This window comes from Pristis pectinata, chromosome 25, assembly GCF_009764475.1.
Source record: "Pristis pectinata isolate sPriPec2 chromosome 25, sPriPec2.1.pri, whole genome shotgun sequence".
Lineage (NCBI taxonomy): Eukaryota > Metazoa > Chordata > Chondrichthyes > Rhinopristiformes > Pristidae > Pristis > Pristis pectinata.
This window is the reverse complement of record NC_067429.1, coordinates 6,928,206-6,948,733: the sequence shown is the minus strand read 5'-3', so window position 1 is coordinate 6,948,733 and position 20,528 is coordinate 6,928,206. Positions and strand designations below refer to the sequence as shown.

The 20,528-nt window shown below is 45.5% G+C and overlaps 1 protein-coding gene across 1 annotated transcript in view; it reads left to right on the top strand.

Annotated features, from left to right (window-relative positions):
* The window catches only part of cacnb1 (calcium channel, voltage-dependent, beta 1 subunit), a 252,789-nt gene that overhangs the window by 47,589 nt on the left and 184,672 nt on the right, over positions 1–20,528 (top strand). The window contains exon 2 of the mRNA XM_052038643.1: positions 2,609–2,695. Within this exon, the coding sequence (XP_051894603.1) occupies positions 2,609–2,695 (87 nt within the window). The remainder of the gene's footprint in view (positions 1–2,608; positions 2,696–20,528) is intronic.

Below are 20,528 nucleotides of genomic sequence, written 5' to 3'. Positions count from 1 at the left end.
TCACCAAGGCAGTGAGGTATAGACAGAGTCCATGGAGGGGAGGCCGGTTTCCGTGATGTGCTGGGCTGTGTCCACAACTCTCTGCAGTTTCTTGTGGTCCTGGGCAGAACAGTTGCCATACCAAGCTGTGATGCATCCAGATAGGATGCTTTCTATCGTGCATCCATAAAAGTTGGTGAGTGTCAAAGGGGACATGCCAAGTTTCTTTAGCCTCCTGAGGAAGTAGAGACGCTGGTGAGCTTTCTTGGCAATGGCATCTGCGTGGTTGGACCAGGACAGGCTATTGGTGATGTTCACTCCTCAGAACTTGAAGCTCTCAACTCTCTCGACCTCAGCACCGTTGTTGTAGACAGGTGCATGTACACCACCGCCTTTCCTGAAGCCAATGACCAGTTCTTTTGTTTTGCTGACATTGAGGGAAAGGTTGTTGTCATGTCACCATATCACTAAGCTCTCTATCTCCTTCCTGTACTCCGACATCGTTATTTGAGATACGGCCTACTATGGTGGTATCATCTGCAGACTTGTAGATGGAGTTAGAGCAGAATCTGACCACACAGTCGTAGGTATGTAGGGAGTAGAGTAGAGGGCTGAGGACGCAGCCTTGGAGGGGCACTGGTGTTGAGAGTAATCTTACTGGAGGTATTGCTGCCTATCCTCACTGATTGCGGTCTGTTGGTGAGGAGGTCAAGGATCCAGTTACAGAAGGAGGTGTTGAGTCCCAGGTCTCGGAGTATTGAGCTACATGTGTGTTATTGAAGCTGCACTCATCCAGGCAAGTGGAGAGTATTCCATCACACTCCTCTCTTGAGCTTTGTAGACGGTGGACAGACTTTGGGGAGTTCGGAGGTGAGTTACTCACTGTAGGGTTCCTAGCCTTGGACCTGCTCTTGTAGCCACATTTTGTACGTGGCTACTCCAGTTCACTTTCTGGTCAATGATACTGATAGTGGAGGATTTAGTGATGGTAATGCCATAGAATGCCGGGGATTTTCTCTTGTTGGATATCGCCATTGCCTAGCACTTGTGGGCACCTTTCAATCCAGGCCTGGATATTGTCCTTGTCTTGCTGCACTTAGATGTGGGCTGCCTCATGGTCTGAGGAGTCGCAAAAGGTGCTGAGCATTGCACGATCATCGGCGAACTTCCCTCCTTCTGACCCTTGCATTTGTGAAGATCTTAGCTGAGCCGCCGTTGTGAAAAATCAGTGGAGCAAAATGAACCGGTCACGACTGCCAATGCTGGAACCTGGAGCAACAAATGGTCTTCTGGAGGAACTCAGCAGGTCGAGCAGCATCATTGGAGGGGGGGAAGGAATTGTCTGTAGGAGGTGGGCCACTGCTTCTGGCGTGCTCCAGAAACATGGCCTCTTTGGTACAATCCCAAACACTCCTTCCCCACTTTGAGTGGCCAAGGGCCAGGGATTCCCAGGAGTCTGTGCAGATGTTATACTTCTTTTCAAGGAGGCTTTAAGAGTCTCCCAGAGTTTTTTTCCTCTGGTAAACTCTTCCTCTGACAGAGCTTGGAGTAGGGTTTAGGAGTCTGGTGTCCACCATGCCAACAATGTGATCAGCCCAACTAATTAGGACCTCATTTTGGGGGCACAGGCCTGGGAGAAGGTGTTGGTGTTAGTTTGCTTACAATGGACCAATGCTTTGTCTGCAAAATCCTACAGAACCACTGCCAGAACTCTTTTATGATTGTGCAGTTACATGATTTGTGAAATGTGTACCTGCTGTCCTAAATTTATCCCAGTTGCTAAGTAGCTCAATTGATCAGTGGGATTTTGTTTGACTTTAACTTTTTCATGTCTTATAAACACTACTCTATTTGTAAAATAACCTTTTATTTTTATTCTGCATTGAAAAGTTTTTTGTGATTTGCTCTGTTGTGGCAACAGGATCAGCACGAGCTCATTGGAAGGAGCAGCAGTTTAATTCAGAGCCACGACTTTGCCCTCCCAGTATTATCGGAGTTTGACAGCTTTCTGAAGTCTCTCCGGCAAAACATGTTGAAAAAGGATTGAAGTTTATTGCACAGTTACATTTGACCATTTTGTAATAAATGTGGACTGTTAAAGCTACTTACTCCTAATAATATAATCCTTTTTTAATTGGCAATAATCAGTAAAAATTCTTGCCATATCTTGTTTCTATACATGGGGTAGGATCAGGGGGAGGAGAATATCTGGAGCTTACAAGAGGCGATATGTACATGCAAGTTTTACATTCTAGTTGCCTTGACATTATTCACAGAGTGACATCAAATTGTCCACATTTGGTGTGGGAGAAACGAACTTCCCCATTCAATCCTCATTCTGTCTTTATGCAAATGTTTTTCAAAAGGGACAGGAGGTAGGGATTGGTTTTGTAATTTTCCTGTTCCTTGCATTGGGATAGAGGCTAGCTTTACCAATTTAATCAGCGTGAGACAAACACAGGGTCATCCTATTCTGTGTGCCTTAGAATTGCTCTGTGCCAGGTGTGTGAGCATTGCAGGTACAGGGGACAGGTGGGCCATGGACTGAGCTTCATAGCTGCAAACCTGGCTGTAAAGATTGGGACAGTGATCTCCAAGGTAACTCGCATATTTTTCTTTCTTCCAACAGGGAAAGTATGTCAAAAGGAAAAGTAGATTCAAGCGCTCTGATGGGAGCACATCCTCTGATACAACTTCCAACAGCTTCGTTAGACAGGTGAGTGGAGGAAGCACTGTGGAGCAACCAGACATGTGGCCTTGTTTAGTCAACATTACAATGGTCAGTTTTGTGCTGCAGATTTTGTTTCTTTAACAGTGTTGAATTTCTGTTTAACTGGTCAGTTCCAGAGTCTCAAAGCTCACTGATACCATGTTCAGCAGTGGTTCCTCTTGCTACTTTGCATGTCCAGGCTGTGTGCACCAGATGTTCAACAGATGTGATTGTAGTGATGTAATGGGCAGGGTTTAAACCCATCACTGGCGTGCTCAAAGCCCTATTTACCCAAGTTCCTTTATTTCTTTTTCTCTCATGATCTTATTTAATCATCTTTAATTTTGATTCTTGCACCTCGGCTTGTCATCCTGTAGCCCCTAAGGCTTCTTGTGTCGGGAACTCTGGAGAGGCTGTTTATTCCAATGTGCCTCCCCAGACTGGTTGTGGGAGCCTTTACAGACAACTATTGTGACCCAGAGAGCAGCCCATCTCATCACGCTGTGTGTAACTAGGTGGCAGCCTAAAACAGTGGCACCTGTTCTACAACCAATCCCAAACAGACTACAAATCCAGGCTTCCTAAATCAAAACACTGGGAAGAGGTCACCCTGGTGCTCTCAAAGGCAGCACATTGTCAGATGGGAATATAGATGGTAAACCTTTGGGAATTCATACACGGAATACTGTGAACATTCGTGGTAATACTTGCCGAGAAATTCATCCCTGGTTGTTGGTGCTATATAATAGCTCTGCTTCCCAAATTTTGGTTCTATTGAAGACAATTTTGTGAGAAGTGTGTAGTGGGCTATGGAACAGAGTGAAATTCTCACCACTTCTTGCTAACACCCTGAATCATATATTAGTGACTCTGTCTGCTGATATCAGTGTTTTTGACTGATTTGCTTGGATGCTGCTTCAATCCCCTCTCCATCCCTTCTGTTGGCAAGTTTTAGATTTCAGGCCTGTAATTTTGGAGGAACTCTCCTGTGAGAGAACCTTGGGATTGAGGGTTCCCAGATTTAGCAGAACCCCCACAAAACCAGCTACCGGGACAGGCTAATATTGGAAAGGATCAGTGCAACCCCCACCTTCCCAAAAAACAAACACTAAACAGTTCCTCTCGACTCTATCCCCTGACGTGTTAAAATTAGGAACCCAAAATGAAAACTTAAGACACTGAAGTGGGACTAGGCCGCTGGCCCCTTCCATCACGAAACTCAAGTGATTGATGTAACTGCACCAAAAAACAAACTGCTGAAGGAACTCAGTGGGTTGAGCAGCATCTGTGGGGCGGGAGGAATTGTCAACGTTTCAGTTCGAGAACCTGCATCAGGACTGAGAGTGGAGAGGGAAGATAGCTGGTATAAGTTTGCATTTTTGAAATGTCCTCATCAAGGGGCACAAGTGGGTTTGGGGCACTCGACCTTTTGGGTGGCTGAGCTGTTAATGATTCAGGTGTCTGCAAAACTCAAGAGTCGTGATGCGACCAGCTCACAAACTTCCCCAGATTGTCCGCCCAGTTAACATGTAAACAACAGGTGGGAAATTGACAGACCGATGTTCTCCAACTCTTTGTACATCTGCTTGGTGGATATTTGCAAGGTCTCAGCAACTGAGGTAAGAGAGAAAGTTGCCCCTTCTGTAGTTTGTTGTTCAAGGGAAAGGACATTGTACAATGTGTGGCAGAAGTAAGTGAAAGGGATCCCCTTGCCACATCTTCATATCAGTTGAAAAGGTGCTGATGATGGGCACTGTCAGCCTCCGCTCAGTTAGCAGCACTCTTGGTCAGATTTGGGAAATAAGCCCGAAAGTCCCACTCCAGAGGCCTGAGCGCGGAAAGTAAGTTGACGGTCTGGTGGAGTGCTGCACCGTCAGAGGAGCTGTCCTTTGGGCTGAGGGGAGAAGATGCCATAGCACTACATTCAAGAGGAACTGGTGGGGTCTAAGCCAACGTGCAGCATCACTAATGCAGTAATCATCAGATTGCTGTTTGTGGGAGCTTGCTGTGCACAACAGTGCTGGCAATTTCCCAGATTTCAGCAGTGAATTAACTTCGTAAGTACTTCATCAGTTATAAAGCAGTTTGAGATATCCTGAGGTCATTAATGGCACTTCAGAAATGTGAGTCTGTCTGTTTCTTGGAATAATTTTATTAACCAGTTGCCCAAGAGGCACAGGGTGGGATGACATTTGGTTAATGATCCAAGTTTAAACCCCTACTGAGAGTAAGCGTAATGTGGAGCTCAGTAACATTGTATAACAGGTGGAATTTTTAACATAAATAATTAATTTAAGGTTGCCCAATGGAGAATCACTGTGATGGTAATGGAATAGAAGATCTTTAGTGACAAACAACATGTACAAACCCCCTCCTCCTCCTCTCTAGCATGCAATTATTAAGTAATTCAAACTTTAAACTGAAGCCTCCAACACCAAACAATTCCAACAGCTCAGGACCTGCTTGGAGTTCCATTCTATAGACAGATATTTTTTATGGGCTCCTGGATGGATTATTTTATGAAGAGCTCAGAAATAAAGTATAAGCATCTTGTGTGTAGTGAGTGGTTACAGTCCTTGTGTGAGTGATTTGCTGTTGTCTTCCCGCCAATTCAATTTATTTGTAAAAGTGTAGCTTTTAAGCTTTGAGGATATAATGAGCACAGTGGACAGAGGGGAACAGGTGGATGTTGTATACTTGGATTTCCAGAAGACATTCGATAAGGTGCCGCATAAAAGACTTCTCCATGCATCCTTATCTTGTGGACTTGGGGGTAAGGTATTAATATGGATGGAAGATCGGTTGACCAATCGAAGGCAGAGAGTTAGGATAAATGGGTGTTTCTCTGGTTGGCAATCAGTGGTGAGCGGGCTGCCACAGAGGTTGGTGCTGGGCCCACAACTGTTCACGATATACATTATCAATTTGGAAGAGGGGACCAAGTGTAGAGTATCTAAGTTTGCTGATGACACTAAATTGAGTGGAAAAGCAAATTGTGCAGAGATGCGGAGAGTCTGCAGAGAGATATAGATAAGTTAAGTGAGTGGGCAAGGGCCTGGCAGATGGGGTACAGTGTTGGTAAATGCGAGGTCATCCACTTTGGAAGGAAAAACACATCAGGTTATTATTTAAATAGTGAAAGATTGCAGCATGCTGTTGTGCAGAGGGACTTGGGAGTGTTTGTGCATCGCAGAAGGTTGGTTTGCAGGTGCAACAGGTTATCAAGAAGGTAAATGGAATGTTGGCCTTCATTGCTAGAGGGATTGAATTTAAGAGCACGGAGGTTATACAGGGTACTGCTGCAGCCACACCTGGAGTACTGCGTGCAGTTCCGGTCTCCTTACTTGAGGAGGGATATACTGGCTTTGGAGGCAGTGCAGAGGAGGTTCACCAAGTTGTTTCTGGAGGTGAGGGGTTACCTATGAGGAGATATTGAGTCACCTGGGACTATACTCGCTAGAATTCAGAAGAATGAGAGGGGATCTTGTAGAGACGTAAAATTATGAAAGGGATAGATAAAATAGAGGCAGGAAGGTTGTTTCCACTGGTAGATGAGACTAAACTAGGGAATATAGTCTCAAGATTCGGGGGAATAGATTTAGGATGGAGATGAGGAGAAACTGCTTTTCCCAGAGCGTAGTGAACCTGTGGAATTCTCTGCCCAGGGAAGCAGTAGAGGCGACCTCATTAAATATATTTAAGACACAGTTAGATAGATTGTTGCATAGTAGGGAAATTAAGGGTTATGGGGAAAAGGCAGGTAGGTGGATCTGAGTCCACGGCCAGATCAGCCATGATCTTATTGAATGGCGGAGCAGGCTCGACGGGCCAGATGACCTACTCCTGCTCCTATTTCTTATTTTCTTAATTGTCACAGTGAGCTTCGAAAGGATCTCTCTCCATGGTTTCAGTGACAAGGCAGTTGTCATCTCCATCAGACTCCTGTTGGAGTCATACAGCAGAGATACAGGCCCTTCAGCCCACCATGTCTATGCTGACCATGAAGTACCCATCTGTACCAATCCCATCTACCAGCATCTAGTGCACAGCTTTCTATGCCTTGACATTTCAAGTGCTGGTCTAGATATTTAAATGTTGTGAGAGTCTCTGCCTCCATCACCCATCAGGCAGTAGGTTCCAGGTTCCAATCACCAAAAATGTTCTTCCTCAGATTCCCTCTGAACCTCTTCTCCCTTATCTTAAATCCATACCCTCTGGTTTTATAGCAGAAAAGTTTCCTACTATCTACCCCATCTATGCTCCTGATAATTTTGCATACCTCCTATCAAGTTCCAACCTTGGCCTCCTGTGCCCCAGTCTATGCTGTCTCTCCTCATCACTGATTGAAGGGAAGTAGCTGTCCCTGAACCTGGTGGTGTGGGACTTCAGACTTCTCTGCTACTGTCAGGCAGGAGGTACAGAAGATTAAATGTGCATACCACGCCCCAGCTTCAGTGAAGCACAACACAGCCTCTGTACTTTCCTGTGGCCCACACGTTGGTATGGTGGGGGAATATAATAAATCTCAGTAAGCTCAAAAAGACAGCAGGAGTCAGATGATTAGAGGGAGAGTCTTTGCTCAATAGGAAAGAGCAGGATGAATTATTTAAGAGGGAACCTTCATATAGCTTTGTGTAATGAGCTTTATGGAAGCAAACACATGAGGGTGGCTGATTGAGCTTTCAATTAACCATATACAAGCTTTTGAAGTTTCCTCTGGTCATAAAATGCTATTTTAACTAGGCACCTAATGCAAATCCACCTTTTTCTTCTTGCCAACTAACCACCTTGTCATTGGTGGACAACCTGTTGCCTTGGCAACATGTTGGAGCCCTTGTGTGGAAGTGAAATAAGCTGAAATGATCCTGCGTGGTGGGAACACAATTTTTATTGAAGTCCACATCCACTTCACTCTTGTTTTGGATACGTTGGATTGGCAGTGAAAGGCTGAGAGAGAGCCATTGACCTTCATCTCACCAACACGCACTACTAGACATGGTCATAGAATCATACAGAGCAGAAACAGGCCCTTTAGCCCATCAGTGTCCATGCTGACCATTTACACTAATCCCATTTTTTTATTCTCCCCACATTCTCATCAACTCCAAGTTCTACCAGAGCATGGAGCACAGAACAGAGAACAGTACAGCACAGGAACAGGCCCTTTGGCCCACGATGTTTTGCTGAACTAATTAAACTAGTAATTAGACACCTAACCAAACTAATCCCTTCTGCTTGCACAACGTCCATATCCCTCTATTCATATTCATGAGCCTATCTAAGAGCCTCTTAAACACCTCTATCATATTTGCCTCCACTACCAGCCCTGGCAGCGCATTCTAGACACCCACCACTCTGCGACACGGTAGTGTAGCGGTAAGAGTAATGCTATTACAGCGCCAACGACCCGGGTTCAATTCCCGCTGCTGTCTGTAAGGAGTTTGTACGTTCTCTCTGTGTCTGCGTGGGTTTTCTCCAGGTGCTCTGGTTTCCTCCCACATTCCAAAGACTTACAGGTTAGGGGCTGTGGGCATGCTATGTTGGCGCTGGAAGAGTGGCGACACTTGTGGGCTGCCCCCAGCACATTCTCAGGAATGCAAAAGGACGCATTTCACGGTGTGTTTTGATGTACATGTGACTAATAAATAAATATCTATCTTATCTCTGGGGGGGTGGGGGAAGAAATGAATTGCCCCACACATCTCCTTTGAGCTTGCCCCCTCATCTTAAATGCATGCCCTCTAGTATTAGTCATTTGAACCGGGGGGGGGGGTGGGGGGGTGGTTGGGTGGGGGGGGGGGGGTGGAAAGAAAATACCGGCTGTCTATTTCTCCCATAAAGTTCTATCAGGTCTACCCTCAGCCTCTGCTGCTCTAGACAAACAATTAACCTCCCAACCCTTGCATCATTGGGATGTGGAAGGGAGCTGGAGACCCCGGGAGAAACCCATGAGGTCACAGGGAGAAACGAGCAAGCTGCACAGACAGCACTGGAGGTCAGGATTGAACCTGTGTCTCCAGAGCTGTGAGGCAGTGGCTGTACTTGCTGTGCCACTTTGCTGCCACTACTCTGTGAAATAATGCACCATCAGTGCCCAAAATGATAGGTTAATGGCACAGAGACCCACTACGAGTCAGGAATGGAGTTTGAGTCTATGACTTGGGAGTTAGATGAACAGTATAACCACAAGATCACACCAGTAAAAGTGGACATTTTATCGGCTCTAAACCAAAAAGGCCTACAAGGATTACTGCAGAAATTAAAGTTGTATTTCCTGGAATTTCTGCTGGTTGGGAAAGAGGGGAGATACTCTAAAAGAGAGAGCCAGGCCTTTCAGGAGTGAAGGTGGGGAAATATAAGACATAGGAGCAGGATTAGGCCATTTGGCCCATTGAGTCTGCTCCACCATTCAATCATGGCTGAATTTTTTTTAAACCCCATTCTCCCCCTCCACCTTCTCCCCGTAACCCTTAACCCCCTTACCAATCAAGAACCTATCAATCTGCCTTAAGTACACCCAATGACTTGGCCTCCACAGCCCTCTGTGGCAATGAATTCCACAGCTTCACCACCCTCTGGCTGAAGAAATTCCTCCTCATCTCAGTCTTAAAAGGAGGTCCCTTTATTCTGAGGCTGTGCCCTCAGATCCTGGACTCTCCTACTGATGGGAGCATCCTCTGCACATCCACTCTATCCAGGCCTTTCAATATCCAGTAGGTTTCAATGAGATCCTCCCTCATCCTTCTGAACTCCATCGAGTACAGGCCCAGAGGCATCAAATGCTCCTCGTATGTTAAGGCTTTCATTCTTATGAACCTCCTCTGGAACCTCTCCAGGGCCAGCACATCCTTCCTTAGATATGGGGCCCCAAAATTGCTCACAATTACACACGCATGGATGAATACAGCTCCAGCACTCAAGAAGCTTGTTCTATGTTATGTTAAACAGAGGACTATGTTAAACATGTTCTATATTAAGCTTGATGATATCCGACTCAACGCAGCACACTTAAGTGGCAACTTAACCATTGCCTCCATCTATCATTCACCTGCCTCTGTCTTCCAACTCCAACACCCATCCCCTACCTGGCACTACCTGCCCGTCATCTTACACCCCTCCTCAGTCCACCGATCACCTCGGATTCCTGTCTCACCGCTCCCTTTCTTGTCTTTATACTGGCCATCTCGCCTCTTCACTCTCAATCCTGATGCAGTGGTTCGACCCAAAACATAGACATTTTCCTTTCCCTCCCACAGATGCTACTTGACCCACTGAGCTTCTCCGGCAGATTGTTTGTTGACCCTAAACGTACACTTTCCTTCATCCGTTCACTGTGGCTGCTGTGGGCCCCACCTACAAAACACATCACAGGTAGTCACCAAAGTTTCTTCCCAAACTCGTACCACTAAAAGATACAGGGGCAGCTGACACAGGGGAACTCCACCGCCTGCAGATTCCCCTCAAACTTTCATATGCAGAGATTGGTGCAGATTTGGAACTCTGTTCCACAAATGGCAATTGATTCCAGGTCAATTGTTAACCTTAAATCAGGAATTTGTAGGTTTTTATTAATCAATGGTATTTCAAGGTATGAGCTGGTGAATAGAGTCAGGTCACAAATCCCCCTGCTCTTATAAAGTGTTGGAACAGGTTCAAGGCTGAGGAACTTCCACTTGTTCTTCTCACATCCCAAGTTTTTTTGAACTTTTTGTGCCATTATTCTGATGCAGTCTCTGAGTTTCACTGCAGAAAACGCTCCTGGCTGTGAAAAAGACTGGATCAGGAAGAGCAATGAGTTGCCAAACCCTCTACTGTACTGTACATGGGATGACGCTGCCATTTTACCAGCATGACTCATTCGAGCCTTGCAAGCAACATTAGCAAGCAATGAGCACTTTGCATGGATTAATGTGTCTCTTATTTTAAATGAGTTAACACCTCAATTAAATAATTAACGAAGGAAAAGCAGATGATTTCATTCAGCATTGATTCAGTAATATTACCAATGTCAGTTTGCACCTTGTGCTCTCGCTGAGTACCACAATGAAATAGTAAGTTCTATTCAGGATCTTGTGCAAGGAATGGAAGGGGCTCTTAACTGGTATTGGTTTATTATTGTCACTTGTACCGAGGTACAGTGAAAAACTTGTCTTGCATACCAATCGTACAGGTCAATTCATTACACAGTGCAGTTACATTGAGTTAGTACAGAGTGCATTGATGTAGTACAGGTAAAAACAATAACAGTACAGAGTAAAGTTTCACAGCTACAGAGAAAGTGCAGTGCAATTAGGTGCAAGGTCACAACAAGGTAGATCGTGAGGTTAGAATCCATCTGATTTTATAAGGGAACCATTCAATAGTCTTATCACAGTGGGGTAGAAGCTGTCCTTGTCTGGTGGTACATGCCCTCAGGTTCCTGTTTGATGGTTAATGTTTGATTAGCCAGTAAATCACATCATCAGATCAAAAGGTTCCTTCCAGAGTTAGTGGTCCTTGATGTTCTGCATTTGGTCAGTCAGTGACAAACCTCAGGGCTCCATTTAGTCCTGTGGTTGGGTACCTCTCCCTTCTCCTGTCAGAAACATGGCCCACACATTTACTGGTAAATGGTGGCTGTTTCTAAGGGAACTGTAGGCATTAGTGAGTTTAAAGGGAAGTTGGTCTGGGGGCACCTGTACATGCTGTGAGATGCAGATGTCGAGGACATGGAGAGGAACTGGGGGTCCAGATCTGCCAGTCACTCTATCGCCATGGAAACCAGCAGTGGAGCCCAAGCCTACTGAGAACCCTCAACACTGATGCTATACATGCCTGGCTCAGGATCTAAACACCTGTATGGTTGTGAATTGGGTAGAGGGCAGGTCAAAGTTCCTTTTGGAAAAAGCTATTTAATTTACGTTTTTAGTTATTTGCGTTTTGGGTGCTTTGTAATTCAGTTTTGTTAATTATTTATTCAGTTTTAATAGTTTTTGAATGACTCTGAATGCCCAACATATTGGGGGAGAAAGCTTATTATTGTCACATGTACTGGGATACAGTGAAAAGCTTTTGTTTGCGTGCCATCCAGACAGATCGTGCCATATGTAATCACATCGAGGTAGTAAAGAGAAATATAGAATGCAGAATATGGTGTTACAACTACAGAGAAAGTGCAGTGCAAGGTAGACAAAGTGCAAGGGCCACAACGAGGTAGATTGGGAGATTAAAAGTTCATCTTCTAGCGCATGAGAGGTCCGTTCAAGAGTCTGATAACAGCGGGATAGAAACTGCCCTTGAGTCTGTTTAAGTGATGTGCATGACTTTTACACAAGAAAAGGTTGGGTGAGGATGGGGCTGTTCCACCTGTCAGTGTTTTGGAGGCCTCAGTGCCTCCAGCAATGCACGGTCACTGTTCTGACCACAGCGATGAGGTCTGAAGTTATGAGATTAGGCCTCCATATCAGACGTGGAGGGTGGGGATTCAGAGTAATGGCAAGATCTGGCCACATCTCCTTCCTACCCCTCTCGCTCCCTAAAATGAATAAGCTCACATCCTTCTCCCAGAGGGATAGGATCCCACTAAGGTCGACCTCCCATCCTCGTGACGCATTCTGCAATATTGCCTGGCATCCCTCCTTTATGCCTTTTGGTAGGAGGTGGTGTGCAGGGAATTTGTGTACTGAGCTCCCAAACGTCAATCACATTAACATGGAGAGACACCGGGGGGAGCAGACTAATGGAGGAGACAGGAGAATCATCCTGAGGCTACTCCCACTCCTCTTGTCTGATGACTCGCACCATAAGCAGATGTTTTCATCAACTGTGCTCTTGCCTGCAGTTACCTGGAGGGTACCAGAACACCCAGGGGGAAAACAGAAACACTTATTATTTAGCAAATCGGGAACTGCACTCATTGAAGATACGAAGCTGTACTTAATGTATACATGATGCTGTATCAAGCTAAGATGTATTACACTTTTTGATGTGTTAAATGCTCCTTGTAATGTTCTTGTAGTGAGCGGACACCTTGGCGACCTCTGTGAGGATGTTAAATGCTGTGGTTTGGGGGACCATACAGTGTGCGGTACCATCAGACCATTCTGCCCATTGAGTTGAAGTTCTGCTCCACGTGTCTCCTCCTGTTCTGTTGAACCCAACTCTGTGTATTCTAATCCTTCCCCACCCTCCCTGTGCACATCTCCACCTTCCCCATATCCTCGGAACTGTCTTCCACTGTGGTGGAGGGTCCCACGTTCTCCCACCACTCTCCTGAATTTGTCAACGGGTTTATCACTGACCAGATAGGTGTCTAGAGTAGACTGGCTGGGAAGCTGGATTACACAGTACCATGCTTTGATGCACAAATGCACTCCCACTTTTATCAAATATGGAATGTTAATGAAAATTGGTGACTTACCACAAGTTGATTTTTCTTCTGTATCTGGTGTTCATTTGCCACTCAACATACAGAGGACACAGACACGTGTACCACTGTGCCATGATGTGCAGTGCTCATCGGATGATGAGAGTTTCTCAGTGATAGACTTCCAGATATTGGACACTGGAGACTTGCGACCCTGCAGGAGAACATATTCCACCTTGTATCTGCCTTAAATGGTGGATAAGGTGGTGAAGAAGGCATTCAGGATATTTGCCTTCCTTTGCTGGGGTACAGAATATAAGCACCTTCCTCCAATCTCTGCCAGCTAGAAGGACAAGGGCAGCAAAAGCACGGGGACACCACCCCCTGGAAGTTGCCTCCAAGCCACACACCATCCTGACCTGGGAATCTATTGCCGTTCCTTCACTGTCGCTGGGTCAAAATCCTGGAACTCCCTCCCTAACAGCATTGAGTGTAGCCACACCTCAGGGACTGCAGTGGTTCAAGAAGGCAGCTTGCCATCACCTTCTCAAGGGCAACTAGGGATTGGCAATTAAATGCTGGCTTAGCCCACACTCTTTGAATGAATAAAAAATATAAGAGCAGGGGGTTATGGTACAATTTTGTAAAACGTTAGTTAAAGCAGAGCTGGATACTGTGTGCAGTTCTGGTCGCCACACTAGAGGAAGGATGTGATTGCACTGGAGAGGAGGTTCATCAGAGTGTTGCCTGGGATGGAATGTTTCAGTTGTGGGGAAAAACTGGCTAGGTTGGGTTTGTTTTCTTTGGAGAAGGGAAGGTTGAGAGGGATCTTGACATAAAAATCTATCAAGTACAAATATCAATAACTAGTGCAAAAGAAAGAAATAACAAGGTAGTGTTCATGGATCGTTCAGAAATCTGATGGCGGAGGGGAAGAAGCTGTTCCTGATATGTTGAGTGTGGGTCTTCAGGCTCCTGTACCTCCTCCCTGATGGTAGTAACGTGAAGAGGGCACGTCCCGGATGGTGAGGGTCCTTAATGATGGATGCCGCTTTCTTGATGCACCAGCTGTTGAAGATGTCCTCAGTGCTGGGGAGAGCTGTGCCTGTGATGGAGCTGGCTGAGTCTACAACCCTCTGCAGCCTCTTGTGATCCTGTGCGTTGGAGGCTCCGTACCAGGCTGTGATGCAACCAGTCAGCCTGGGTGGTTGGTGTCTGTAACGTGCTGCCTGAGAGAATGGTGGAGTTGGAGACTCACAATATTTAAGAAGTGTCCAAATTGCCTGGGCATAGAAGGTGTGGACCAAGTGCTGGTAAATGGGATTAGTGTGGATGGGTGCATGGAGATGATGGGTTGAAAGGGCTGTTTCTGTGCTGCACAAGTCTGACCCTTTATCTTTAAATAGTCTCCTTTTGAAATGTTGTGTACAGGGTCTGAGCTCCCTGCATACTTGAGATAGTGCAGCGAAGGTTCACCAGATTGATTCCTGCATGGTGGATTTGTCAAATGAGGAGACATTAAGCAGACTAGGCCTGCGGCCTCTTGAGTTCGCAAGAAGGAGAGGTGATCTCATTGAAATGTTCAAAGTTCTCACGAGGCTTGACAGGGTAGACGCAGAGCTGATGATTTCCATGTCTGTGGTGTCTAGAACCAGGGGTCACAGCCCCAGAATAAGGTGTCAGCCATTCAGGATGGATGAGAAGAAATCTTTCTATCCAGAGGGTGGTGAATCTTTGGAATTCTCTGCCCAGGATGGCTGTGGAGACTCGGTCACTGAGTTTATTAAAGACAGAAATAGATGGATTTTGGATATTAAGAGAATCAAGGAATATGGATGCAGGAAAATGATGCTGAGGTAAGGGCAGCAAGGTAGCGTAACGCTTAGTGTAATGGTATTACAGCGCCGGCGACCCAGGTTCAATTCCCGCCACTGTCTGTAAGGAGTTTGTACATTCTCCCCGTGTCTGCGTGGGTTTCCTCCAGGTGCTCCGGTTTCCTCCCGCATTCCAAAGATGTACGGGTTAGGAAGTTGTGGGCATGCTATGTTGGCACTGGAAGAGCGGCAACACTTGCGGGCTGCGCTCAACATGTTCTCAGTTATGCAAAAAGTCGTATTTCACTGTGTGTTTCGATGTACATGTGACTAACAAATACATTATCTAAAAGAGAGGATGCAGAAAAGATTCACAAGGATATTGGTGGAACTGGAGGGCTTGATTTATAAGGAGAAGCTGGATAGGCTGGGACCATTCTCCCTGGAGCGAAGGAGGCTGAGGGGTGACCTTAGAGGTTTATAAAATCATGTGGAGCATAGAAAGGGTAGATGGTCATAGTCTTTTTTTCACAGGGTAGAGGAGTCTAAAACTAGAGGGCATAGATTTAAGGTGAGAGGGGAAAGATTTAAAGGGGATCTGAGGGGCAGGTTTTTCACACAAGAGGGTGAGAACAAGCTACCAGAGCAAGTGGTAGAAACAGGTACAATTACAACATTTAAAGCACATTTGCGCAGGTACATGGATAGAAAACGTTTAGAGGGATATGGGCCAAATGCAGGCAAATGGGACTAGCTTAGATGGGCATCTTGGTCAGCATGGATGTTGGGCCGAAGGGCCTGTTTCCATGCTGTAAAACCCTATGACTCGATCTTCCATGAGCAGGCATAAAAGGACCGAATGGCCTCTTCCTTCTTCTATTTCTTATGTTCTGCTTTCCCACACTTGTGCAGGGAAGCTGGAGATGTGCCAGGCCTCGAGCTTCTGGGTCCCTGTCAAAGTGGCAGCCTCAGGTAAACATGATTCAGCTCAATGAACCCAGGCTTTGGGACATACCGTGTGCAGAGACACCATAATTAACAGTGCTTTTGTTTAAAGAAACCCAAACAGGCTTGTCTGAAAGGAAGATTTACTCCTCCTAGATCTCATTTGGAGCCAGCTATAACTGTAGGCAGCAGTTTGTCAATCTTACAATCGCTGCTTTTCAAAAGTAATTTAATGTTTCAGTGATTTTTTTTTTCTCTCTCTCTTTCTGAGCAGGTGTTTTACAAATGGAGCTTAAACTGGCCTCCAACCATCATAAACCACTGGTGTATTCTCATGACATTTAGCAGTGGAAGACTGTTTACTGATTTATCTAGCCTGCAGTCATGCCAATAATGGCTGTATCACCATTCATTATCTGAGTAGGAGAGGTTGTTTTGAGGGCCTGTGTTTAACCAGCTGCCTTTGGACTTTCACACAAAAAGCTGGAGGAACACAGCGGGTCAGACAGCATCTGTGGAGGGAAATGGACAGTCGACATTTTGGGTCGAGACCCTTCCTCTGGACTATGCCTTTAGACCTTGTGCTGGTTGAAGCGAGGAATAAGTCAGCCTTGAATTTAAGGGCTAATTTCTGTGTAGTGGTAACCCCCTGGGTCCTTGTTGAGGGTCCCCAATAGTGTTGCTGATCTCCACCACTATACCACTCCCCCCTCCCCATTATCTGATTCCCAATCCCACCCGACCCATGTTCAGGCCCCAATCACAAGCGTTCCCTCATCCCACCCCTCCCCGGACTGTCAGACACATGAGGTGGAGGGTGTAATCGCACCGTACAGCGTCCTTTTATTCCCACTGTCGGCCTGTGTGCGTTAATGTGTGCTGCAGAGCTCCTTGTGTAACCATACACTGGGAGCTGCCTTTGCTTCATCCTGTAAATAAGTCAACATTTACCTGGATTAAAGTCATAGAAAAATACAGCACAGAGTCAGGCCCTTCGCCCCAACAAGTCCACACCGAGCATCAACCACCCATTTACACTAATCCTACATCAGTTCCATGTTTTATTCTCCCCACATTCTCATCAACTCCCCACAGATTTTACCACTCAACTATACACTAGGAGCAATTTATAGTGGCCAATTAACCCACCAAGCCACATGTCTTTGGATGTGGGAGGAAACCGGAGCTCCTGGGGAAACCCACACGGTTACAGGGAGAATGTGCAAACTCCACGCAGACAGCACCCAAGGCCAGGATTGAACCTGGCATTGTGAGGAGGCAGCTCTACTAGCTGCACCACTGTCCCATGCTGAACTACTTAGCAACCCAGGTGGTTTCCTCAATGGAAGAACAAGTTGTGCCTCTTTAGAATCTCAGTCTTCTAAATTATCACGTTATTCTTTTTCACAGCTGGGTAGGGCCAGTACTGCGGGATTGTTGCATTGTCAGAGGCATTTGCACAAATTGATTATGGGCTGGGCACCAAGCAACACTCAGCAACTTGGGGTGAACACAGCAATTGAACCGTGGATCAACGCACAGTCATTAAATAGGCCATATCACCTCTTAGCCCAGATTGGAAAGTCATGACTAATCTCATCATCTCTGCCTCAGGATGATGAATGGCCTGACCCAATTCCCCAGGGAGAATGGCTGTGTGGGTGGGGGGCAGGGGGGAGTTGGCGGGGTGGAGAGAGAGAGAAAGAGAGAAGCATTCATGTTTACTTTGCATTACCTGCACACTGGCTGAAAATTGCAGCTGAAAGCAAGTCTCTTGTGCCTCCCCTTGGGCACTATTGTTAAGAGGCAATGGTTGGGAGGTTTTGTAATTTATCTGTCTGGAAGCGTGAGAGATTGAACCATAACATTCAAAAGGAAATTGTATGTTTCCTTGTAAAGGGTGAGTTTGCAGGACAATGGGGGAAGAGTAGGGAGAACAATTAATTCGATGGTTGGTGGAGTCAACAGCTAGAAGAGGCCAAAAGACCTCATTTTGTTCTCTATTATTCAACGATTATAAGTTTGGGAGGGAGAAAGCAAAATAATACAAAAAGTCTTGTAAATCTCACAGAGAACCAACATAAGGTGATGTTATTGAGATAAAGCCAGCTTGCTTTGCCTCCAATTTATTTTTGTCATGTGGATTTTGATCGGGTCTTGCCATTAAAATTATAAGGTACCAGTAAAATAAAGAGCCAGACAAATTTGTATGAAGTGTTAGCCAGCTTATTCAGCCCTGCTGATTTCAAAAAATGATGTGCTTTCAGACAGAATGTAAATTTATATTCTCAGGTATTTTTTGGCTAATTACAATGAGTTGTTGGTTCTCCATGCTCCCACCCCTGGGGATTTGTTTGCCAAATATGAGCCTTATGTCAATGAAAATTTAATTACAATAATTACCTGGCGTGTGCTTAAAATGTCTTGTAGACACCACTGATCTGTGCATGTTGTAAACACTGACACAAGCATTGGTATTGGCTTTATTGGTTTATTATTACCACATGTACCTAGAAACAGTGAAAAGCTTTATTTTGCATTCCATCCAGTTAGATAGTGCCGTACATAAGTACATTGAGGTAGTAAAAAGAAAAGCTGAATGTAGAATCTAGCGAACAGTTACAAAGAGTGCAGTGCAGGTAAACAAATAAAGTGCAAGGGCCACAATGACATAGATTAGGAGATCAAGAATTCATTTAGGAGGTCCATTCAAGTGTCTGATAACAGCAAGATAGAAGCTGTCCTTGAGTCTGGTTGTACACACTTTCAAGCTTTTGTATGTGATGGGAGAGGGGAGAAGAGAGAATGACCGGGGTGGGAGGGGTCCTTGATTATGTCGGCTGCTTTCCCGAGCCAGTGGGAAATGTAGACGGAGTCAGTGGAGGGGAGGCTGGTTTGCGTGATGGACTGAGCTGCGTTCACAACTCTCTGCAATTTCTTGTGGTCTTGGGCAGAGCAGTTGCTGTACCAAGCTGTGGTGCATCTGGATAGGATGCTTTCTGTGGTGCATCGGTAAAAATTGGTGAGATGAGACATTGGGGACATGCCAAATTTCTTTAGCCTTCTGAGGATTTAGAGGTGTTGGTGTGCTTTCTTAACTGTAGCGTCCATACATGGCATGTAGCATGCCTATATGGCAGCTTGATATCTTTGGTATTGGTTTGTTATTGTCACTTGTACCGAGGTACAGTGAAAAACTTGTCTTGCATACTGATCATTCAGGTTAATTCATTACACAGTGCAGTTACATTGAGTTAGTATGGAGTGCATTGAGGTAGTACAGGTAAAAACAATAATAGTACAGAGTAAAGTGTCACAGCTACAGAGAAAGTGCAGTGCAATAAGTTGCAAGGTCACAACAAGGTAGATTGTGAGGTCATAGTCCATCTCATTGTATAAGGGAACCATTCAATAGTCTTATCACAGTGGGGTAGAAGCTGTCCTTAAGCCTGGTGGTACATGCACTGACTAAGAAGGTGTGGACCAAGCCTAAACTAGCTGCTCACTAATGCTGCAGCTCTTTTTTCTTGGACCACTTGTGGCTCAGTTTGTTCTTGATGTTCTCAGTGCAGTACTGAGGTCGTGCTGCATTGTCAGAGGCACGAGAACACGAGCATTTTCTCGGTTAAGTCACAAGACACCTCACACTCCCACCGTCCCATTAGCTCATTGACTGACTTTCTGCCTGGACTCCAATTTCCTACCTGACCTTCACATTCTTTGACTCCCTGTGCCCAAAACTCCATCGAACTCAGTCCTGCTCACATTCTAACTTCAACTGTGCTGAGTGCAGAATTTATCCCCGTCTCTACCCTAAAAGATTGTCCTTCATCCTTAGTCCATTTCCCTAGCTCAGATGATGAGATTGAACTGGAGTCTATTCTATTGTCTTGGGAAGATGTTAAGTAACCAGTTACCCAGTTACATAAGTAGATATTACTTTGAAAAGCACTGAAGATTTAGCCCACATGCCTCAGTACTAACAAGCTTAGCTTTAAAACACAAGGCTGTAGCTTCAGGCTCCTCCGTAATGGTGAACTGGTCTGGTGCGCAAGTGAATGACCTAGGTGTTCAAGTCCACGAGTCAGAAAAAGTTATTGAGCAGGTCCTACAAGTAGTTAAGAAGACAAACAGCATTTTGGCCTGCATTACAAAGGGGGTGAGAGCTTAACAATGGGAGGTTTTGTTGCAATTGTACAGGGTGTTGGTGGGGCCTCACCTGCAACACTGCATACAGTTTTGATCCCTTTACCTAAAAAATAACATTGGAGGCAGTACAAAGGAGATTGACCAGGCTAATTCCTGGGATGAGAAAGTTGTTTTGCTGACAGCGACCAAAGTTTGGGGCTATATTCCTTGAAGTTTAGAAGAATGAGGGTCACCTTATTCAAACATATAAGACCCGAATGGGGCTGACAGAGTAGATGTTAAGATGTTTTCACTAGTGGGAGAGTGTCGAACAAGGGAAGAAGGTAAGATAAGGGGCTGGCCATTTAAAACTAAGGTACATGGAGATATTTTCTTGCAGAGGGTGGTGAAGCTCTGGAATTCTCTACCCTGACGGCTGGATCATTAGAAATACTTATAAAGTGGTGGTGGTGGATAAATATTTGATAGGGGAATAGAGGGTTTTGGAGAGATGGCACAGAAGAGGCCAACATAGATCACCAATGATCATATTGAATGGTGGGGCAGGCTTGAGGGCCTGGTGGCCCACTCCTGCTCCTATTTTCTT